This window comes from Odocoileus virginianus, unplaced genomic scaffold (genome assembly GCF_023699985.2).
Source record: "Odocoileus virginianus isolate 20LAN1187 ecotype Illinois unplaced genomic scaffold, Ovbor_1.2 Unplaced_Contig_2, whole genome shotgun sequence".
In the NCBI taxonomy this organism is placed as follows: domain Eukaryota; kingdom Metazoa; phylum Chordata; class Mammalia; order Artiodactyla; family Cervidae; genus Odocoileus; species Odocoileus virginianus.
This window is the reverse complement of record NW_027224319.1, coordinates 767,896-788,124: the sequence shown is the minus strand read 5'-3', so window position 1 is coordinate 788,124 and position 20,229 is coordinate 767,896. Positions and strand designations below refer to the sequence as shown.

At 50.7% G+C, this 20,229-nt stretch overlaps 1 protein-coding gene across 6 annotated transcripts in view; it reads left to right on the top strand.

Annotated features, from left to right (window-relative positions):
- Positions 1-2,775: 2,775 nt before the first annotated feature.
- TSEN2 (tRNA splicing endonuclease subunit 2) overlaps positions 2,776-20,229 on the top strand; it is a 57,562-nt gene continuing 40,108 nt past the window's right edge. For 5 of the 6 annotated variants that reach the window (XR_002309670.2, XM_020872496.2, XM_070463345.1 and 2 more), the window contains exons 1-6: positions 2,776-2,844; positions 8,288-8,594; positions 9,979-10,060; positions 14,641-14,677; positions 18,069-18,591; positions 19,590-19,667. Coding sequence is in view for 5 of the 6 variants with exons in the window: in XM_020872496.2 (XP_020728155.2) it covers positions 8,406-8,594; positions 9,979-10,060; positions 14,641-14,677; positions 18,069-18,591; positions 19,590-19,667 (909 nt within the window). In the remaining variant the exon portion in view is untranslated. Of the gene's footprint in view, positions 2,845-8,287; positions 8,595-9,978; positions 10,061-14,640; positions 14,678-18,068; positions 18,592-19,589; positions 19,668-20,229 lie in introns of those variants that run through there. The other variant, XM_070463348.1, reaches the window with a different exon arrangement.

Sequence of the window (20,229 nt, the reverse complement as noted above, 5' to 3'; positions counted from 1 at the left end):
GGGTTCAGTCCCTGGTCAGGGAACTGAGATCCTGCGTGGCATGTGGGGGTGGGGGAGAAGGGACAAACAGACACACCACCAAGGAGGAAATCTTGATGGAAGAATATCTCATTCATTAGCTTTGACTCAGGACCCTCTGTGGGGACAGGACTCCAGATCACGGCCCCTGAGAGCCCATCGTGGGCACATTCCAAGCCCTTGAGTGCAGAGCACCCACTGAGGCTGCCCAGACCTGGCTGTCATCTCAGCTCCCCCTCAGACTTGCTCTGTCACCTCTGGTGATTCAGAACCTTTTTCCTTACCAGGTAAATAAGGAAGTTGAACTGGACAACCTCTGCGTTCTCTTTCATTTAAAAAACCCACTCTTTCCAACTCCAGTTATTTCCTCCATTGCCTTGTTCTGGTGCAATATTACAGCCCCCCTCCAGCTGTCGCTTCCCAACCCAGTCCATCCCAACACCACCATTCTGCAAATATTGCTGAAGTTCTCTCTTTTTTGCAACGTTCTAACCAGGAACCTACTCTGATTTCTATTTCTCTAAAGTCTGAACTCCTCAGCTGAGCAGTCAAGGCTCCTGCAGGCAGAGTACCCACTAAGTGCCATGTCTGGGCTCTTTCTGCCAGGAGTTCACAGTCCACTTAAGGAGGACCAGCAATTAGGGACATCACAGGGGTCACCAGGCCTTCCCTGGTGGCTCAGTCGGTAAAGAATCCGCCTGGGAGACCCGGGTCAATCCTTTTGTCAGGAAGGTCCCCTGGAGAAGGAAATGGCAACCTACTCCAATATTCTTGCCTGGAGAAGTCCATGGAATGGAGGAGCCTGGTGGGCCACAATCCACGCATGGAGTCACAAAGAGTCAGACACGACTGAGTGACTCACACTTTCACTACTTTTTTTCAGGGGGCACCAGACTAGCCCAGGACACAGGAATGTCACCCAAGGCAGCCTGGGGAAGCAAGAGGAAGTGACCTGAAGAAGAGAGGTCTGAGCTGAGACCTACAGGGTGACCAGGAGTCACTGCTGCAGCCCCGGGAGAAGGATGTTCCAGGTGGAGGCCACAGTGTTCACGAAGGCCTGGAGACAAGAGAAGGTTGGGGAAGGTCCAGATTTCAGAGCCCGTCACACTCAGCCTCATTAATCTCTCTGGCATTATATGCCACCCTTTCTTGCCACCTGCCTTCCCCACTGCCCAGCATGTGTGGTATGTGTGCTGGGGACCCTGGGATTTATTTTACGAAGGTATATATTGCACCCCCTACCAGGCCTCCTTTAAAATAACCAGGTAGGAGAAGCTTTTATAATTCCCAAGGCACCTTTGCTTTGCTCATCCTTCATGATCCTGATGACCCATTTTTCAATAGAGGAAACTGGTTCAAAAAGATTCAGTTCAGTTCAGTTCAGTTGCTCAGTCGTGTCCGACTCTTTGCGACCCCATGGACTGCAGCACGCCAGGCCTCCCTGTCCATCACCAACTCCCGGAGTTTGCTCAAACTCATGTCCATTGAGTCGGTGATGCCATCCAACCATCTCATCCTGTCGCCTGCCTCTCCTCCTGTGTTCAATCTTTCCCAGCATCAGGTTCTTTTCAAATGAGTCAGTTCTTCGTATCAGGTGGGCAAAGTATTGGAGTTTCAGCTTCAACATCAGTCCTTCCAATGAACACTCAGGACTGATCTCCTTTAGGATGGACTGGTTGGATCTCCTTGCAGTCCAAGGGACTCTCAAGAGTCTTCTCCAACACCACAGTTCAAAAGCATCAATTCTTTGGCGCTCAGCTTTCTTTATAATCCAACTCTCACATCCATACATGGACTACTGGAAAAACCATAGCCTTGACTAGACAGACCTTTGTTGGCAAAGTAATGTCTCTGCTTTTTAATATGCTGTCTAGGTTAGTCATAACTTTTCTTCCAAGGAGTAAGCGTCTTTTAATTTCATGGCTGCAGTCACCATCTGCAGTGATTTTGGAGCCCCCCAAAATAAAGTCTGCCACTGTTTCCACTGTTTCCCCATCTATTTGCCATGAAGTGATGGGACTAGATGCCATGATCTTAGTTTTCTGAATGTTGAGTTTAAGCCAACTTTTTCATTCTCCTCTTTCACTTTCATCAAGAGGCTCTTGTTGTCACTCACTAAAGATCACACAGTTGGTGAGGGGGGAGGTGGGGATGCTAACGCAGGTCTGACTCCAGGCCTGTTGTCCTGGATTCTAAATGGGGCGGCCAGTGCCCACCCTGGCTTTTGGTCGGTGCTGTCTGCGAGGGGGCAATTCCTTACGGGTTCCCTGCATGCTTCACTCACACAGAAGCGTTGAGAAGGCTGCGGTCTGCGGGCTGAGCTCAGCCGACCCGCTTCCTCAGGGCTTGGGTCATGTCAAGTGCAGTGGCTTCAAGCGTCCCATCTCCCCAGGGCCGAGGACCACAACTCCTCAAGACCTGGCTTCGTGTCTAGTGCTACCACTGTCAATCCAATACCTCCCAGCTACGTGACACTGGCTAAGTAACTTAGAGCTCATCTGTGAAACGGATCTTGTGCGACTGCTGTAGGGATTAAACGAGAACAGCACCTGTGCAGAGGGGCTATCGGTACAATCGCGGGAAGCGCAGGAAAGAGGACGCGCCGCCTGCGACTCACACCGGGGGCACACCCCACTGAGACCTGCCTGCAGGCCCCGCGCAAGCGCGCTGCGCAAAGACCCGGCGGGCCCGCCCGCGGACTCCGCGGCTGCGCAGTCGCCCGGCTTTGCGGCCGCGCTGCTTGACGGCAGCGGTGTCCGCCCCCCCCGCCCGACCCCGGCCGCCGTTGCCGGGGTAACACCGCGCGCGCGCTGGGGGCGGAGGAAGGTAAGGTACCCTGGGTCCCCGGGAGCGGGTGGCGACTCGAGGCGCCGAGCGTGGTGACCGCGGCCCTCTGGGGTTCGTCCGCGGGAAGAGACGTCTCCTTTTCTGAAAGCTCTCCGGGGCGAAAGTAGAAGCGGCCCCGGGACGTTCCTCCGGGCGCACAGCCACGCGGAACTGGGGCGGGACGCAGGGCCCGGCTTCCTAGTTCTGCCGGAATATTAGCCCCCTTTCCCCTCCTCCGTGTTCCTGCAAAGCCTCTCTCTTCTAGGCTTTTTCTGGAAACACTGACGCCACGCGGCAGAGTGCCGCGGGCAGACTAAGGCGAGGTGCATCTGATAACAGACTGTGCCCCAGAGGAGCCTTCTTTAGTCGCTAGTAGGGTTGCTGAGCGCCGCTGTAGGAGACCGGCAAAAGGACAGGTTATGACACGGAGTTGGGAGAGTCTGTTGAGCCCTTGACTTTTTTTTTTTGCTCATTAGTTGCAGCTGCAGCTTTTCCTCTGGCTCGCGCATCACATGGTAGGCCCAGTACCAGGCTCGCTCGCACAATCACCCATCAGTCTTCAAAGGTTTAACTTCTGTTTGTGTGCCTTAGTCTCGGGTTCTAACCTGAAAGCTCCCCAGAGGCAGGATTGTTTGTCTTTTCCTTTTCATCCTTGCCTCCCCTAGCCTACAAGGTACGCACTTGGAGCCTCAAGCGTGTTTTTTTGTTTTTGTTTTTGTTTTAATTGGGAGAATGTGAGTTCTGCTGAGTGGGAGGCTTTAACCATCTGGTTTGGCAAGGTGGGCCCAGGGGGCTGGAAAATTAAATAATGGTACCTCCCCCCCTCCCTTTTTGTCTTCCTTTGTTCTGTTTGGAATAAACATCTACTGAACACCTAAAAGGTGTTAGCTTGTGTGCTCAAGGGAAGAATTAGGAACAAGCCGTGCTTCTGATAGAAAACTAAATGTCTTATGTAGTTAACACTACCGGTGCCTGGAGTCAGTATAGCCAGGTTTGGAAAAGCAAAAGGAACAGCTCCTTCCAGGTGCGTAGCACCCCCCGCCTGCCCCCAGTCCCTCCTCCTCTCCACAGTGGGATGGCTGTTGGCATTGAGTTTGAATAGGCCATCCTATCTCTAGTGGTTGGAAAGGTGGACTACATATTGAAATCACCTGGATCCCATCTCTGACCTTCTGATGTAATTGTAGGTTCGGCCTGGGCCTTGGGAGTTTCAAAACTTCCCCAGGTGACTCTAAGAGCAGCCAGGCTTGAGAGCCACTGTTATATATGACCCCAGGTCAATTTTCTTAGTCTTTTAAACTTTTTTTTTTGGCTATGCGTTATGGCTTGTAGGAAGTTAGTTCCTCAACCAGGGATTGAACCTTAGCAGTGAAAGCAGAGTCTTAAAGCCTGCTGCAAAGTCAGAGAATTCCCTCTTAACCTTCATTCCTGTTAATTGCTGGTAATATTCCAATACGTGGATATGTTGTTCTTTAGTTGCTAAGTCCTGTCTGACACTTTGGCGACCCCATGGACTGTAGTCTGCCAAGCTCCTCTGTGCATGGGATTTCCCAGGCAAAAATACTAAAGTGGGTTGCCATTTCCTTCTCCAGGGGATCTTCCCAACTGAGGGATCGAACCGAGTCTCCTGCGTTGGCAGGCAGATTCTTTACCAACCAGGGAAGCCTATATGGATGCAGCATGTTTTTAAAAATCTTTTTATTATTTATTTATTTACTTGTCTGGCTGCACCGGGTCTTAGTTGTTTAACCTGTGAGTGAGTGGCTTCCACACAGTTTTCTAGTCCTGATCAATTTGAAGATGAAATTGAGTTCAGGGACCATACGTGAGTTGTTAAAATCACACGGTCACAATGGTACCTCTGCACGTACGGATGACCTACTAAGAGGCACATCCTCCTTGATATCCATGTGGTCACAGGCACAGAGGTGACACCAGACCTCCGAATTTTGAGGTCTCATGAAAAGCACGGAGTCTTGTGAGAGGAACCTTCTATGATGCCAACTTGGGTTGAAGTACAGAGTTCTTGCCATCAAGTGTCAGAGCTCATTCTAAGCTTTCTTAAAGAGTATAACAGCAGTCTGAAAGGGAGAATCCTAAACAAACTAGGCAAATTAAAACAGAACTTTTCTCTCTCACTGGTTTGAGAGAATTTAATTGAAAGTGCTTGAAGTTAGTCATTGAACATTTTCTGTTTTTAAAAATCTTTTAATGTAATATATACAAATCAAATACCAACCAGTAGTTAAGTTATAAAAGTGAACTGCTTGTAAAAGTCCACAAATTATTCCTGGAAATCCTAACTAGAAACCAGCATCCTGCCTCAAAGTCAACACATTATTTTAAGTTTTAGAACAAGTTGCCGTTTCTTCAATTGCATGCTAAATGCACTTGGTGCTTGAATAATATAGAAGGTCAGGGTGCTGACCCTCTGTTATCGTCAAAACTCCGAGTGTAATTTTCAGTCCGCCTGCATATCCCTGGTTCCTTTATATCTAAGGTTATGCATCTGTGGACTCAACCAACCATGGATGGTGTATCACTGTAGCATTTACTATTGAAAAAAGTCTGGGTGTACGTGTACCCATGCAGGTAAACCCCATGTGGTTCGGAATCCACTGCAGTTGCTTGGGTTGAGTGACAAATTAGCAAGTGAAACTCTACTTAAAATGCCCTTGAGAGGGAATCTCTTAATTGCCCATTAACATGTGATATACATAGTTTTGTTCTGAACACTATATGGCAAGATGTGTGCATATATACACACATATATTTGTTTATGAAATGTATGCAGTCATGCTCAGTATTTACGTTTATTGAAGGACTCATTTAGAAATTATCTTAGTATTTTGCTGTTTGGAATACTTTATGGCAATCTTAAGAAGCAATCTTCCAACTTGCTGATTCTTTTTATAGTTACTATTGTAACTGGTTATCAATGTCTCTAACTTCTGTGGTTTCTGTTTTTCTTTGTTGTCATTTAATTCCTTCACATCTTTTGTAGGGTGGCTATAGGAATCCTTACATGTTGGACAACGCTTTTGATTTCTTTCTTTTCCCTAATATTTGTTTATTTGGCTGTGGTGGGTCTTAGTTGCGACACTTGGGATCTTTTTTTTTTTTAGCAGCAGCATACAGGCTCCCGGCCTGTGGAAGAGTCAGTGCATCTCTGGGAGGAGAGGGTCTGCTGGGCGGGGGCTCGCCCTCTCGTCCTGTCTGTACGTGGTGCCCGCTGTCCTGCCAGGAAAGATTTGTTTGTGTGTCTGTCTCCCCATCTGGCCTGTGGGCTCGTTAAAGGAGCGGTATGTCTGTTTCCCCTCGTATCCACAGCATGACCTCAACCACATGAGAGATCAAAAACCATACAGAAAAGAAAATGGAAATATTTTTAAAAGGGTAAATTACAACTACACCAGATACTATTTCTCTGCTGTCTCATTAGCAAAAATCAAAAGTCTGAGCACACACGTTGCTGATGAGTCTGTAGCCACACATGCGCTCTTCTTTAATATTTGTTTTTAAATATTTGGCTGTGCCCTGTCTTAGGGCTGGCAGTGGGTTCTTAACTGTGCCCTGCGAACTCTCTTAGTTGTGGCGTGTGGGATCTAGCTCCCTCATCAGGGATCGAACCCAGGCCCCCAGCACTGGAAGCGCAGGGTCTTAAGCCTCTGGACCACCAGGGAAGTCCCTGGGTTTCTTTTTAATGGGCCTAAACCCCGGGAGCCCCTCTGCTTCCTGCCCCAGCTTTCACGGCCTTCCCCGGCTGTTTCACTGTTTCAGGCTTTGGGCATCCCGTGTCCAGCAGGTGCTGGTACCGAGTGCACGGCACAGCCAAGCAGTCAGCGGTGCTTTTTCCGGCGAGCGTTTGGAGCTGGGAGGCTAAACACGTGGGTGGTAGAGCGCCCCTGGGTCTTCAGGCACCGCATGTGCTGGCAGCCTCAGTCCGGCCCAGAGCCGGGGCTGGGGGCGGAGCAGGATCGGGTGCCCGTCTCATTCCAGCGCGTGGGGCGCCGGGCCCTGTCTCCTGCACTCCCCGCGTTTCCCCCCTTGCTCGTGGGTGAGTTTCCTGAGCTGATACCTCTGCTGTGGCCCTCTGTCTTTATCACAGCAGCGCACCAGATTTGACTTCCTTCCTCCAGCCGTTACTGAGCCGCAGCCTGTGTGTGTGTTGTCCTTGTTTTGTCTCCTCGGCCTCTCCTTCCTTTCCTCCCTCAGAGAGCTGCCGTTCTTTAGCCGCTCAGTCGTGTCCGACTCTTTGCAGCTGCCTGACCTGCAGCACGCCCGCCTCCCTCGCCCTTCACCGCCTCTGAGAGTTTGCTCAGACTCACGTCCATCGAGTCATGGTGACGCTGTCTAACCATCGCCCCTTCTGTCGCCTTCAGTCTCTCCCAGCCTCAGGGTCTTTCCAATGAGTCGGCTCTTCTCATCAGGTGGCCAAAGTATTGGAGCTTCAGCATCAGTCCTTCCAATGAATATTCAGGGTCGATTTCCTCTAGGATGGACTGGTTTGAGCTCCTTGCTGTTCAAGGGACTCTAGTAGTGCTGGGTGTCAAGTAATTCCAGGATTCTCCATGACCCTCAGCCCCTAACCTGGAGAAGCAGTGAGCCTTCAAACGAGGGGGACGGCTGCCGCCCGTGCTCCCAGCAGGACCTGGAGGAAGGAGCAGAGCCCTTCCCCTCCGGGCCTCTGGCACCTTTTCTCTAACCTGGCCCTGCTTTCTCATCCATCCGCGGTGTTGGTAGCGCTCAGCCCGTAATAACAACCATAGTGGACACGCAGAGCGCATGGTGCCACGTGCTGGAGGCTTCTGGGCACCTTCTGGGTCTTCACTATAAGATGGAGTCTGTTTTTCGCCTTATTTTGCGGAGGAGAAGACGAAAGCTTGGAGATACTAAGTTTGTCCCATCACATGGCTAGGCAGCGGGGAGCCGATTCCAGTCCCCACACACTGGCCTGACGCTTCCTGCTCTTAGGCACTCACGCTTGGTGCCTTCAATGATGATCATTTAAAGTCATTGTCATCATTAATAATTTACTAGGAAAACTGGGCGATGATCCCGTTTTGGAATACCAAGTGCTCACTACCTGTACTTCTTTGAGGACGGGGTCCTTTTGGTTTTCTCTGTCTGTCCCCAGCACCCCTGGTGATTAGGAGCCTCTGGTGGGTGCTTGGTAATTGTCTGCTGGCCGAGTGAGCGGGCGGGAGGACTCCTCGAGGGCAGAAGCCCTCTTGTGCCCGCCGACAGGAGGCCTTTGAGCAGCGTGCTGCCCAGGGGCCTGTCTCTAGGCTCAGAGGCACAAGCCGCGATCAGAAATCGAACCACGACTCCTGGGGCACTGGGGTGGGAATTCATCGGGGTCCCCTCGGGGAGTGGGGTTTGCACTGCTCCAACCAGAACCGTCTTCTTTTCGTCTCTCTTGAATAGTTTGTGTTTCTCACAGGCCACGAGGTTTTTCTGAGCCTGGGTATACAGGCACTTGCCTGTCTGGTCGGCGTGGTAACCGATTGGCCTGCTGCTTTCTGCCTCTCACGGTCCTGAAGGAGCAGCCGCTTCGGAAGATGGCGGAGGCGGTGTTCCGCCCCCCAAAGAGGAAGAGGAGGGTGCACGAGAGCTACGAGTCTCCCCTGCCCGTCCCTTGCGGTCAGGACCGCGGTTCTGAGAAGGGCTTCCGCATCTTCCAGGCTGAGATGATAAACAGCCACGTGGTTGTGAGGGGCCTGGAAGACATGGAGCAGCTCTACGGGAAGGTAGGTGCGGGCGGCCCGGCCGTGCTCCCCCCGCCACCCCCAGAAGCAGACCGCCAGTGACCCACTCACGCTCCTCGAGGTCTGGTCCGGCGTGGGAGCCGAATCAGGTGCCCCGAGGACCATAACCCCCACCCACGGACGCGCGTTGTAGCAGTGGATTGGGGTCAGTGCGCTGACCTGTGTTGCTTCTTGATTGTAAAAGCAACATGTGTTCGTTGTTTAAAAAAAAAAAAATTCCAAGCAGTTTACAGAAACGTCCTGGGTAAGAAGTAAAGTGTGGCCCTCACCCGCTTCCATCCCCGGGGGTGACCGTGGAGCCGCAGACCGTTGTGCGGCAGGGGAACCCAGATGAGGCCTCCGCTTGTCCTCCGGCTCCTTACCTGCCTGCCCTCCTGGTGGAGGACCTCTCCTCTGATGAGTTCCAGTTTTGGCTTTTGCCATCACTGATAGGTGTGGGTTGAGATGGGAAGCTTCCTTATCTTCTGCCCCATAGCCAGTTCAACGCTGGAGGCACTTTTAAGACAGCGTTATGGAGGTAAGAAGCCGTAAAATTCGCCCTTCCAAGTACAAACTCAGAGACCTGTGCAGCCACACCACGGTCCTGTTGTGGAGCCTCCCCACGGGCGCAGGAGCTTCCCCGGTGCCCCGCGTCCTTAATCCCTGCCCCACTCCCAGCCCAGGCGCTCCTGATCCCCTTCCTGCTCTGTGAGTGTGACTCACTCGAGTCATTTTATATAAAATCCAAGTCGCAGCCAGCCTCCCAGAGAGGGATACGTGGATGGCATTGACCCTGGTGGGTCAGAGGTCCAGGCCAAGGGCAGGCTCCCCGACCGCCGCAACGCATAACATTTAGCAGAGGCTTTGTGAAGCGCTACACCGCTGATTTATTCTGACCGTTCAATCTGGGCGGAGGGTATAAGGTGTTCATTTTATTATTCTTTCAGTTGTCTGTGAGTTTAACTATTTTCTGGTTTTAAGAAATGGTAGAGAGGGAGCCAGAGTTTTGGGGGCAGCAGGAAGGAGAGGAGGAGTACCAGTCTGGGCGCACGGGAACCCGAGGAGGTTTTGTGTCTGGTGGACACGCTCCTGGCCCACGTGAGCGGAGGACACCCTGCCTCCGTCTGCCCCTCACCTTCAGCTCCCCGGGCTGGACTGAAAGCATTACTCCTGAGACACATGAGGTGCGCAGGAAACTTCCCGGCTCCCTTCACACAGTCGGAGGAAAAAAATGCTACGATCCATCTTCCTAATAATCGTTATGTAATCAAAGGGAAGATATCAAGCTGTGAACAATGCAATGACTCTCTTAACTCAAATAGGTCTCCTTCAGCTAAAAAATGAATAACTCAACATGAGCTAACTCTCTTTCTTCTCTTCCCCAAAGGGTTATTTTGGAAAAGGCATCCTGTCCAGAAGCCGACCAAACTTCACAATCTCAGATCCTAAGCTGGTTGCTAAATGGAAAGGTGAGACTTGTACGACATTTCGTTCTTTTCGCAAATTATCTTTTTCTTCATTTTTAGCTCTCACACCAGATTATACAATAAAATCCCAAAGGAGAAGTAACATGCCACTGGCAATCTTACCGCTAAAAATAATCAACTAAAAAAATTCTAATCATGGTGAAAGGGCTCTTAACAATTGGTGAAAATATTTTTCATCTAATTGCTGAAATTAACAGAAATGTTACTCAGACTTTTCTGTCGTTAAGCATTGCCTAGCATGGGCATGTGGAAGGTTCTAGTCGTTAAGTGTCTGCTCACCCGTATGCAAGGCAAATTTTATATTTTATTTTTAGGTTTGGAATTTGCAGCAGTGACCATGACATTGATGTGTTTGTAAAATGTACTAATCTGTGTAGTTCTCAATAGCTGTTCCTCTTTATTTTATGAACCTTTCATCTTGGTGTATTTTTCTAAGGAGAGTCTCATGGTAAGTATGTAACCAATACCAGCAGGTTAAAACATAATTAGAGAGGATTTTTTAAAAGCATTATATTGCAAGAAAAAAATAGAAATTAAAACTGCATTGAGGTACTATTTCAGCAGTCAGAATGACAGAGATCCTAAAGTTTCGCAGTGTGCCCCGGTGGCAAGCCCTGAGAAGCACTCTCACGGGATCCTGCGGGGCTGCAGGTGGCATGGCCATGATGGAGAGGAATTGGATGTCTCAAAAATCACATGTACAGTTACTCCCCCTCCCCCTCCTCTGCTCCCCCTCAAACCCCTGGTAACCTTCACATGCTTTCTGTGCCCTTGATTTCGCCCATTATAAATATTTCTTGTAAGGGGAAAAAACTCTTGTGTCCTTACCGTGGGATAATTTTTTCAAGGTTTATCCATGTCATAGCGTGTATCAGAACTTCATTCTGAGTGCTGTTCCATGGTATGTTTATACTTTGTGTTTTTTATCTGTTCACTCATAGACAGATATTTGGGTTGTTTCTACCGTCATGAGTAGTGCTGGTCTGAACATTCACACACGGGTTTCCACATGGACATATGTTTTCGTTTTTCTTATGTATATACTTAGGAGTGGACTCGCTGGATCAAACGATTATTCTATTTTAATTGTTTGAGGAATCACAAACAGTTTTCCATCACACCTGCGTCATTTTACATTCCCATCAGCAGTGCATAAGGTTTTCCAGTTTTTCCACATCTTCACCACCCCTCATTATTTTGTTTTTTTTGAATAATAGCCATTTTAATGGGCGTGACATGGTAATAAAAGTTTATCATTTTAATGAAGTCTAATTTATCCTTTTTCTTTTCTTGCGTGTGTTTTGCGGTCATGTTTAGGGAACCATTACCAAATCCAAGCTCATGCAGATTTTCCCCAGGGTTTCTTCTAAGAGGTTGATAGTTTCAGCTCTCAAGTTTGGGTCTTTCATCTGTTTTGATTTAATTTTTCTTTGATGTAAGATATGGGTCCAGCTTCATTGTTTTGCCTGAAGATACCCCGTTGTCCAATAGATGCGTTTGCTTTTAACTCAGCAATTGCACTCCTGGGAATTTATCTTGAAGATAAGCTGGCAAAACTATGAAAAGAAAGAGCCCAGGGCTGTTCATTGCAACACTGTTCCTAATGTTAAAAGACTAGAAATAACCCAAATAGCCATGCGGGTACCAGCTGAATAAAGCATAGCCCATTCTTACAAGGATGTGCTGTGGCACTGAGATAGGCGTAGGGGCTCGCTAAGCTGTTATTTCTAAGCAGAGGAAGCAAGGTAAAGAACAGTGTGCCATGGGTCATCTCTGGGGGGGAGACGTCAGATACATTTTGAAATGTAAAGAAGGATAAACTATAATTTTTTTAAATGCCTGTGAGGGAGGGATAGAATAGGATGGAGAGAAAAGTGAGACTAGATTTGACTTTGGAAACTTGTAAACGTATTACATGACTACAAGCAAAAGTTAACTTTTAAAAAGTTAATTTTATTTAAAAATAAACACAAAAAAATCGAGAAAATGAAGAAGCTGTGTATCACGTTGATGGTGTAGCCACAGGGGAAGCTGTTTTGAGTGACTTTAAAACACAATAGGGTCTCCCCTGGTTGCTCAGTGGTGAAGAGTCCGCCTGCCAATGCAGGAGACACGGGTTCGATCCCTGGTCCAGGAAGATCCCATTGGCCACAGAGTAACTAAGCCTGTGCCCCACAAGTACTGAGCCCACATGCCTTAACTGCTGAAGCCTAAGAGCCCTCAAGCCGGTGCTCTGCAACGGGAGAAAGGCCCACGCAGCAACGAAGACCCCGCACAGCCAAAAATAAGTAAATTACTAAAAGAGATCCCACATGCCATGTGGCACGGCCAAAAACAAAAGCCCAGTAATTCAGCGTCGCTAATGGGATAGACTTTATATCTCCCGCCACCATCTTGTGGAACAAACCACCTGCGTTGCTCATTGAGTCTCCAGGTTTTCTGGGTAGGTCTGCTGTTCTTGGCTGGATGGGCTCATGTCTGGTTAGCCATGGACCTGCTGGCCGCAGTGATGGATCCAGTGATGCATCCAGCTAGACTGGATGGCTGTCCGCTGGTCCAGGATGGTCTCAACTGCGATAAGAGGTGGCGGGCACCATGTGGTCATCCTCCACGGGCCAGCTCGGGCACACTCTCCAGTCATTGTGAACGCTCGGGAAGACCCCTTGGAGGAGGGCCTGGCAACCCGCTCCAGTATTCTTGCCTGGAGAATTCCATGGACAGAGGAGCCCTGGCGGGCTACAGTCCAGGGGGCCGCAGAGAGTCGGATAGAACTTAGCGGCTGAGCACACGTGCCCCAAAGCCGGAATGATGGGAGGTGTGTTTCGAATCATCCGGGGCCGGGGCAGGAGACGTAGGGAGCATGACTTGTTCAGTCACTCGGTTGTGTTCAGCTGTGCGACCCCATGGTCTGTAGCCCACTAGCCTCCTCTATCTGTGGAATGCTCCAGGCAAGAATACTGAAGTGGGTTTCCATTTCCTCCTCCAGGGGATCTTCCCCACCCAGAGATTGAATCCTCTTCTCCCGCATTGGCAGGTGGATTCTTTACCACTGAGCCACCTGGGAAGCCCGAACTGGCCATGAGTTAAAGCTGAGTGATGGGAACATAGGAATGTATTATACTATTCTCTCTACTGTTATACACTTTAAATTTTTTCGTAGAGTTTTAATTTTTAAAGAGGGAGAAAAGGTAGAGCAAATAAGCATCATGAATCTGTGTCCTCACCACCCAGCCTCAGCGGTTACAAATACTTGGCAAAATAAAAAGTTTCAAATAGTGTGATGAGCTCTAACTGTTGAGAAGCTTTTCCTGATCTATGTAGTATAACTTAAGTTTTCAGTAGTGAACAAAATGTGAAGGAAATGCATTTAGGCCAAGGAAGCAGAGATTAAGGGTATAGGCTGCCCTCAGGAAGTAGATCTCCTCAAGTGTCCATTTCAGGATGTTCTTCAGCCTTTTGGCTTCAGCCTCACCTTCCACCTTTTGTTCCTTTCTACCCCGTTGTACCTGTTGCCGCCACACCCACCGTGGGCTGCGGGCTGTTGTGTGAACCTGCTGTGCATTTGCCGTCTCCCGGCCTCTGCAGGGATCCCTCTGCATTTTCCCCTGGCCTGCCTGGCGAACTCGTCCTCATTCTGCAGAGACCAACTCAATTATTCCTTCTCCTTTGTGTTTTTTCCTAACCCTCCCAGTTTGAGTAAGCCAGTCCCTTGATACATGCTTTCCTTAGAATCAGTGTTCAGCTGGTCTGTCTCCCCAGCTAGAGTATGAGTATCTCAAGGAGAGGGGATTTGCTTTATTGCGTCTGTATTTCCTCTGCTTGGTAGGTGGAAGGGTGTCAGTAACACCTGCTAAATTGTTGCTTGTTGTAAAACTCCCAGAAGAGGAAGGTCATGACACCAGGAAAACTCTCATTCCTAAGGAGACAGGAGTCTGTGAACTCGCTTCCCTAGGATTTTAAAGCCGAACATGAACGACTCCGGGCGTTTAGAGCACCGGGCAGGGAGTCAGGAAACAGAGATGACTTCCCCACGGGCAGGGTCAGGGAGGTCGAGGACGAAAACCTGTGCCGCGAGGTGACCTCCTCAACACTTCAGGCGGGAAGACTCTTCCAGCCAGATGCCCAGCAGAATGAAGTGTGCACCTTTAGAGCCTCAGTGCTCTCATTGAGAAATCGAGGGCCTGGGGCTTCCCTGGTGGTCCAGTGGTTGAGAATCTGCCTTGCAATGCAGGGGACACGGGTTTGGTCCCTGGTCTGGGAAGTGAAAAATAAGTCGAGGGCCTGAGCATCCAGAGGTGATAGTCTCCCCCTCTGTGCCGCGGCCGCTTAGCTGGAGTGTTGAGAAGGGTTCCGAGGTCATGTCTGAGCCCTGGCGGGTCAGCGGCACCTGCAGGGGCTGTGGGTGGCAGAGAGAGGTGGTTTATACAGCACGTGTTCGCTGCGGCTGCTCGGACAGGATTAATCAACCTCCTGGGTGTGAGATTTTTGCAGACCTCAGAATTCTCTCTGTCTTTTCTAGGCTGTCAGTCTGTAAACTAACAGAAACTTCCTTGTTGTTGCAGATATGAAGCTAGACCTACCAGTAATCACATCAAAGAAGTAAGTCTTGGCGGACGTTGGCCGTGGGCAGAATGACGTGGGTCAGGCGCTGGGCAGGCGTGGGAGGCGTGAGCGGAGGAGAGCCCTGGGTCCTCTCCTCGGGGCCGTGTAGACTCTCCTGGGAGAGGAGGGGTAGAGGAGGCAGTTGACCCTTCCGTGATGGGTGTAGTGACGGGCTGTCGCCCTCGCTGTCAGCATCGTTACCGTTGTCATAGCAGCGCCAGTCCTGGTCCAGGCCGCCTACCCGCATCACCCCAGTTCATCTTCTGGGGAAACCTTTGAGGTGGGTGTAGTTGTTTGCGTCCCCCGCGTGGGGAGCCTCCCGAGAGCTGCCCAAGAGGACTTGAGCTTGAACCAGGCGGAGCAGCTCCGGAGCCTGGGGGTGGGAGGTGACTGTGAACTTGTACGTGCCAGCGTTTCTGGGGCGTCTCCCATGCGACAAGCACTGCGCTCATGGCAGCTTTGTGGGCTAGCTGCTTTCGTTCGCTCACTGCCCCCCGGAGGTCAGTCCTGTGTTGTCTGTCTTGGAAGGTGAGGACACAGAACAGGAAGAGGTTAGTTAACTTGCTGAGGGTCAGCACTTAGACCTAAGCAGACTGACTGAAAACCATTTTGCTGAGAATTTCCAATAATAAGTCAGCCTTAATCAGTAAGAGGTGGGGCAGGGTGTTCTCTGTGGATGGAAGACGTGTGTCCGAGGGCAGGGGTGCCTGCGAAGCTGAGGTGTGTTCAGGTGGCCCCGCTCAGGGGTTGGGGGGCCCCGGGATGGGTCTGAGGGGTCACCAGCCTCAGTCTGGCTTCTGATCGGAGCTGCCGCTCTGCCCTTAGGCTTCCCAGCTCTTCCTCCTGCTTCTCCAGCAGTGTTAGGAGCTGATCACAGCAGGACTTTCTAAAGGCATCACCCACCAGCGGGAGGACACCATTTCTCCTGTGTCCCTCTGCCATGTGTCAATCACCGGTCTGCCTCGGAGGCTTTCCTGCACGCGCTTCAGCAGCCGCTGTCCACCAGCCAGTGTGAGGTCGTTAGAGGCAGGGACTCGGGTGTGATGCGGGCAGCGGCAGGACAGCAGAGAAAGGGGTTGGACGCCGAGTGGTTTCGCTCAGAGTCACAGGGAGGAGCCCAGCCCCGCTCCCAGGGAGCGGCCCGCCGAGGCTGCGTCTCCATCTGTTAAAGCATCGTTTGTGTTGTGAAACGTACTGTGTCTGGAGTCAAGATGATTTTACTTTTCAGGTCTGCCCCCGAGACCCCACAGTCCCAAGCTAACAAATACTCGTCTAACACTGCCTGTGCGCCGAGCCCTTCACGTGTCTGGTCCCCTTTAGTCTGCACTCACAGCTGGCCGGGGCGGGCACCGGTGTTCCTGAGCCTGGGAGGGGCGGCCACGCAGCTGGTGCGAGAACCTCGCGCTCACAGTGAGGGCTTGGCCCGCGTCTGCCTCGACCACTCTGCTCTGATGGCAGAGCAGGGGTCTGTGCGCGCGCTGTCTCTTTTGCTCTCTTGCTCTTTGTCTCTCTCAGCTCCACCATCTGCCCAAAGGGGGAACTGTTGAACCTTTAATTCAGTGGTTCTTTCGCATGTTTTACTCAGGGAATCTGTTGAAAAGTTGTGGATCCCTTCCCCAGGAAAATATATATGACACAAATACACATTTTTGTTCAGACACAGATTCATAGACCCACTAAGGCTTTAGGCAGCATTACAGGTGCTGTGAAGAGCACAGATGCATTTAGATCGCTCGTGTGAAAAGGCTTCCGACTGCCCACGAGAGTGGCTGTGCCTTTCATGCAGGAGAAGAGACACCCTGCTGTTCTCTGGGCAGCGACATTTTACCCCGATTAAACAGCAGCAAGTGATGTGACCCTTACGAGGTCACGGTACTGTTGCCTCTATTTTAGGGGGAATGTGAGGCATGGAGCAGTTACGCCATTGGCTTTGCCACCCAGCAGTGACGGACCAAGACAGGGCTGAACACGAGATGCCAGGACTCTGGTCCTACGCATGTGATCACCCCCGCAGCCGTCTCATGGATGGAGAGCGGCCTCGCTGGGTCGTAGTCTTCACATCTGTGGTTCTGTTCCCAGTATACACAGGACAGCCCGCTCATCCCCGTGCAGGATAAACAGGGCATGGACAGCTTGGAGATGCTTCTGATGAGTCAGGGTGGGGCGGCCACCGCTCTGTTTACAAAAACAGCAGAAGCCAGCTTGCTCCCGAGCTTCACCATGTATCACTAGCAGTTTACAAACCACGGCGTGTCCATCATCTGCACCCAGGCAGGATGCCCGAGGTGAAGAGAAAAGTGACCGCTGTCTCCACACAAGCCATGTGGCTTCTCCAAACGCTTTCCAGACCGATCGCTGTGGGTGGAGGTGAACGGAGCTTGAGTCTCGCGCTCTTTCACCCATGCTCATGTGATTCCACATGTGTGCATCGTGGACCACGTGACGCACCCCAGCACCCTTGCTTCACTAGTCAGAACCTGTGGCCGTTTGTAACTTGGGACGTGTTCAGGGCTTGCCTTCAAGTTTAAGAAATGTAGAGTGTTTTATCTCATTAAAATACATTTTGAAAATTGTGGAGGAGGGGTCATTTTTTTCTTTTAAGACGCTGGGGTGTATATAACTGTAACTGTTCTTTTCCATGTGCAGTACAGACATTAGTAGGTTCTGTGAAAAATGTTCATTAAAATTCTCATTTTGCTTTCCAACACTAAACAAAGACCTTTTCCTGTGACTGGGATACATGTCTGAAAACTTCATGGTATCCAAAACGGAAAGTAATACAGAACGAACCCTGGCAGAGGATGACCATTTTTCTCTTTATATTTACCTAGATCATTTTGTCCACCAGTTTTTTAATATTTATTTCTATTTATTTATTTGGCTGTGCTGGGTCTCAGGTGTGGCACACTGGGTCTCCGATCTTCGTTGGTGCCTACAGGATCTTTGCAGCAGGTGGGATCTGGTTCCCTGAGCAGGGATTGAACCGAGGTCCCCTCTACTGGGAACCTGGAGCTTGGCCACTGGACCACCAGGGAAGTCCTTGGTCCACCAGGTTTAAATCACATACATTTTCACACTTTGTTAAGCTGGGGTCATTTTTTGGTTCAAATTAAGTAAATTAAGTGAAACTCTGTAATAAAAATAAATAACACAACAATAGTTATCACAGAGCAGTTAGAAAATGCAGAGAAGTGTAAAGAAATGATTTACCTATAGTCCATCATTAAGAAGAACTATAGACTTTTGGCGTACTGCCTTCCCATCGTTTTCACACGTTCTGCTGTCTTTTCTTTTTTTCTTCCTTGCTTTTTTCCTTGCTTTTAACTGTCTGCTGTCTCTTTAATACCGACACTGCAGTGTCGTTGCTCACAGACTTCCCCGTTTGCAGGTATCAGCGCAGCGTGGAGTGGGCCGCAGAGCTCCTGCGAAGACAGGGCCGGGACGAGAGCACGGTGCGCAGCATGCTCGCGGGTTACACGAAGCCCCTTGAACATCCTCGTCTGAAAAGGACGGAAGACGGCCCGTTGGGCCATGAGCCCGACTCCGATCTGGTTTCCACATCGGAAGGCAGAGCAGACAGACAGAACCTCTCTGCCGTGAATGGGGTCGAGGGCAAGTCGTGTGATATGGAGGATTCCAGCGAGCGATCAGACGGCCTGCAGGAGGGCCCCGGGCCTGAGCCCCGAGCCCCAGACGGCGGCTCGGGTGAACACGTGGCCGAGGTCCCCGCGCCTCTGCCCCGCGGCCACTGCGGCAGACAGGACGCTCTCCTGCCGCCATCTGGCGGTCAGCCTGGGGACAGCAACCGGCGAGCCAGTCTGGCCCGGGCCGGAGAGAGGGGCCCTGAGCATGTGCTGGTGGAGGAGGCCGTGTGTGCCGGGAGCGAAAGCGAAGAGGCCCCAGCGGGGGACGTAAGTAGAAGGGAAGAGATCGCTTCCGGCAGAGCCGGCTGTTCCTGGCCCAGAGGTGCTGGCCAGGGGGGACGGCCCTCACTGGGACCTGGCAGTGAGCTGGCGGTCAGCGCCCGGGGCCTGGGAGAGCCTCTGCAGGCCCCAGCGGCCCTGCGGGCGCAGCAGTCAGCAGGGCTGTTTCAACTAAAACCTCAGAGTCTGTGAATAACCTGGCTTCATGCGTATGAAATAACGCAAGTCAGGTAACATCCTCTCTGCCGGGGAGAAGAACGAGGTGATCAGCAGGTCTTGAGGGTAGCCGTGGGCGCGGGCTCAGGTGTGCGGGAGCCGTCACAGGAGGAGGTGGGGCGCGGAGCTGGAGCCGCTTCCTTAAGGGACGTACTCGGCAGTTGCCCCCAGAACTATCTGTGGAAGCTGGAAGTGAGAAGCAGTCTCACAACTAATTAGATAGTACGTGAAACACCCCCGTGAAGAAATGCTATCTTTCCTTTAGAGTGGAGTCTCATTAAGAACCTAGGCATGTGCTTGTGAGGTGTGCAGTCGGGTGAGAAAAAAGGAACACGTGAAATTGACCCACGAAAGGATCCTCCGGGGAGGATAAAAAGAAATGTCAAGATGTCAGTACTGACCTTGGAACAACATGGGTGGGAACATGGGTCTGCTTAGGAGAGTGTTTCTTTCAGTAGTAAGTGCTGCGCTCCATGACCTGAGGTTGGCTGAGTCCACAGATAGGCAGGAAGTGAGGGCCAACCATGAGTTACATGCAGATTTTCCGCTGCCTGGAAGGTCAGCGCCCCAGCACCCTTGTTCAAGGGTCAACTATAAAAAAAGCAAAAACTTGTTTTTCTACATAAATAATAGAAAATTTCATTTTTTAACAGAGTCCAGCAAATGTGGATCTGGGAAACTTAGAAGTATGTTCATTTTAAAATGCAGCCCCTTCTGTATAACACGTAGGACTGACGTTTGTCCTATGTGTATCTTACTTTCCTCTTCAGGTGTTGCCGCAGAAGAGACTGGTATGTAGAAGAAATCCATTTAGGATCTTCGAGTATCTGCAGCTCAGCCTAGAAGAGGTAAAATTTCCAGCATATTTCTCAGCTGTGGGCCTCGGGCCTGGGCAACATGGTGTAGACAAGTCCACCTCAGTGCAGTTCCGCCTGCACTTCAGTACCAAGACCCCCACAGGCAGCCCCCACGGCCGGCCTGTCTGCATTTCACTCCTCAGCCTTCACTTTATCCACTCTAGGAGGTCCGTTTGTGGGTCCTGCCCAGTATCATCCCACAGAGGTTTCAGCAGGTCGTCTGACTCTTCTTTTTACATCAGGGTTTCAGATTGTCCAAATACCGTTTTACTCTTTTTTTTAAACCAGCTTCTGTAGAAAAATGGTGCCCTAGATGGTAAAGAATCAGCCTGCAGTGTGGGAGAACTGGGTTCAATCCCTGGGTTGGGAAAGTCCCCTGGAAGAGGGCATGGCAAGCCGTTCCGGTATTCTAGCCTGGAGAATCCCCATGGACAGAGGAGCCTGGGGCCGCGAAGAGTCGGACAGGACTGAACAACTAAGCATGTAAAAATTCTAAGTTTATTGAGACACGGCGCATACGTACTGTTCTCTTGTTTAATGTGTGCAGTGGTTT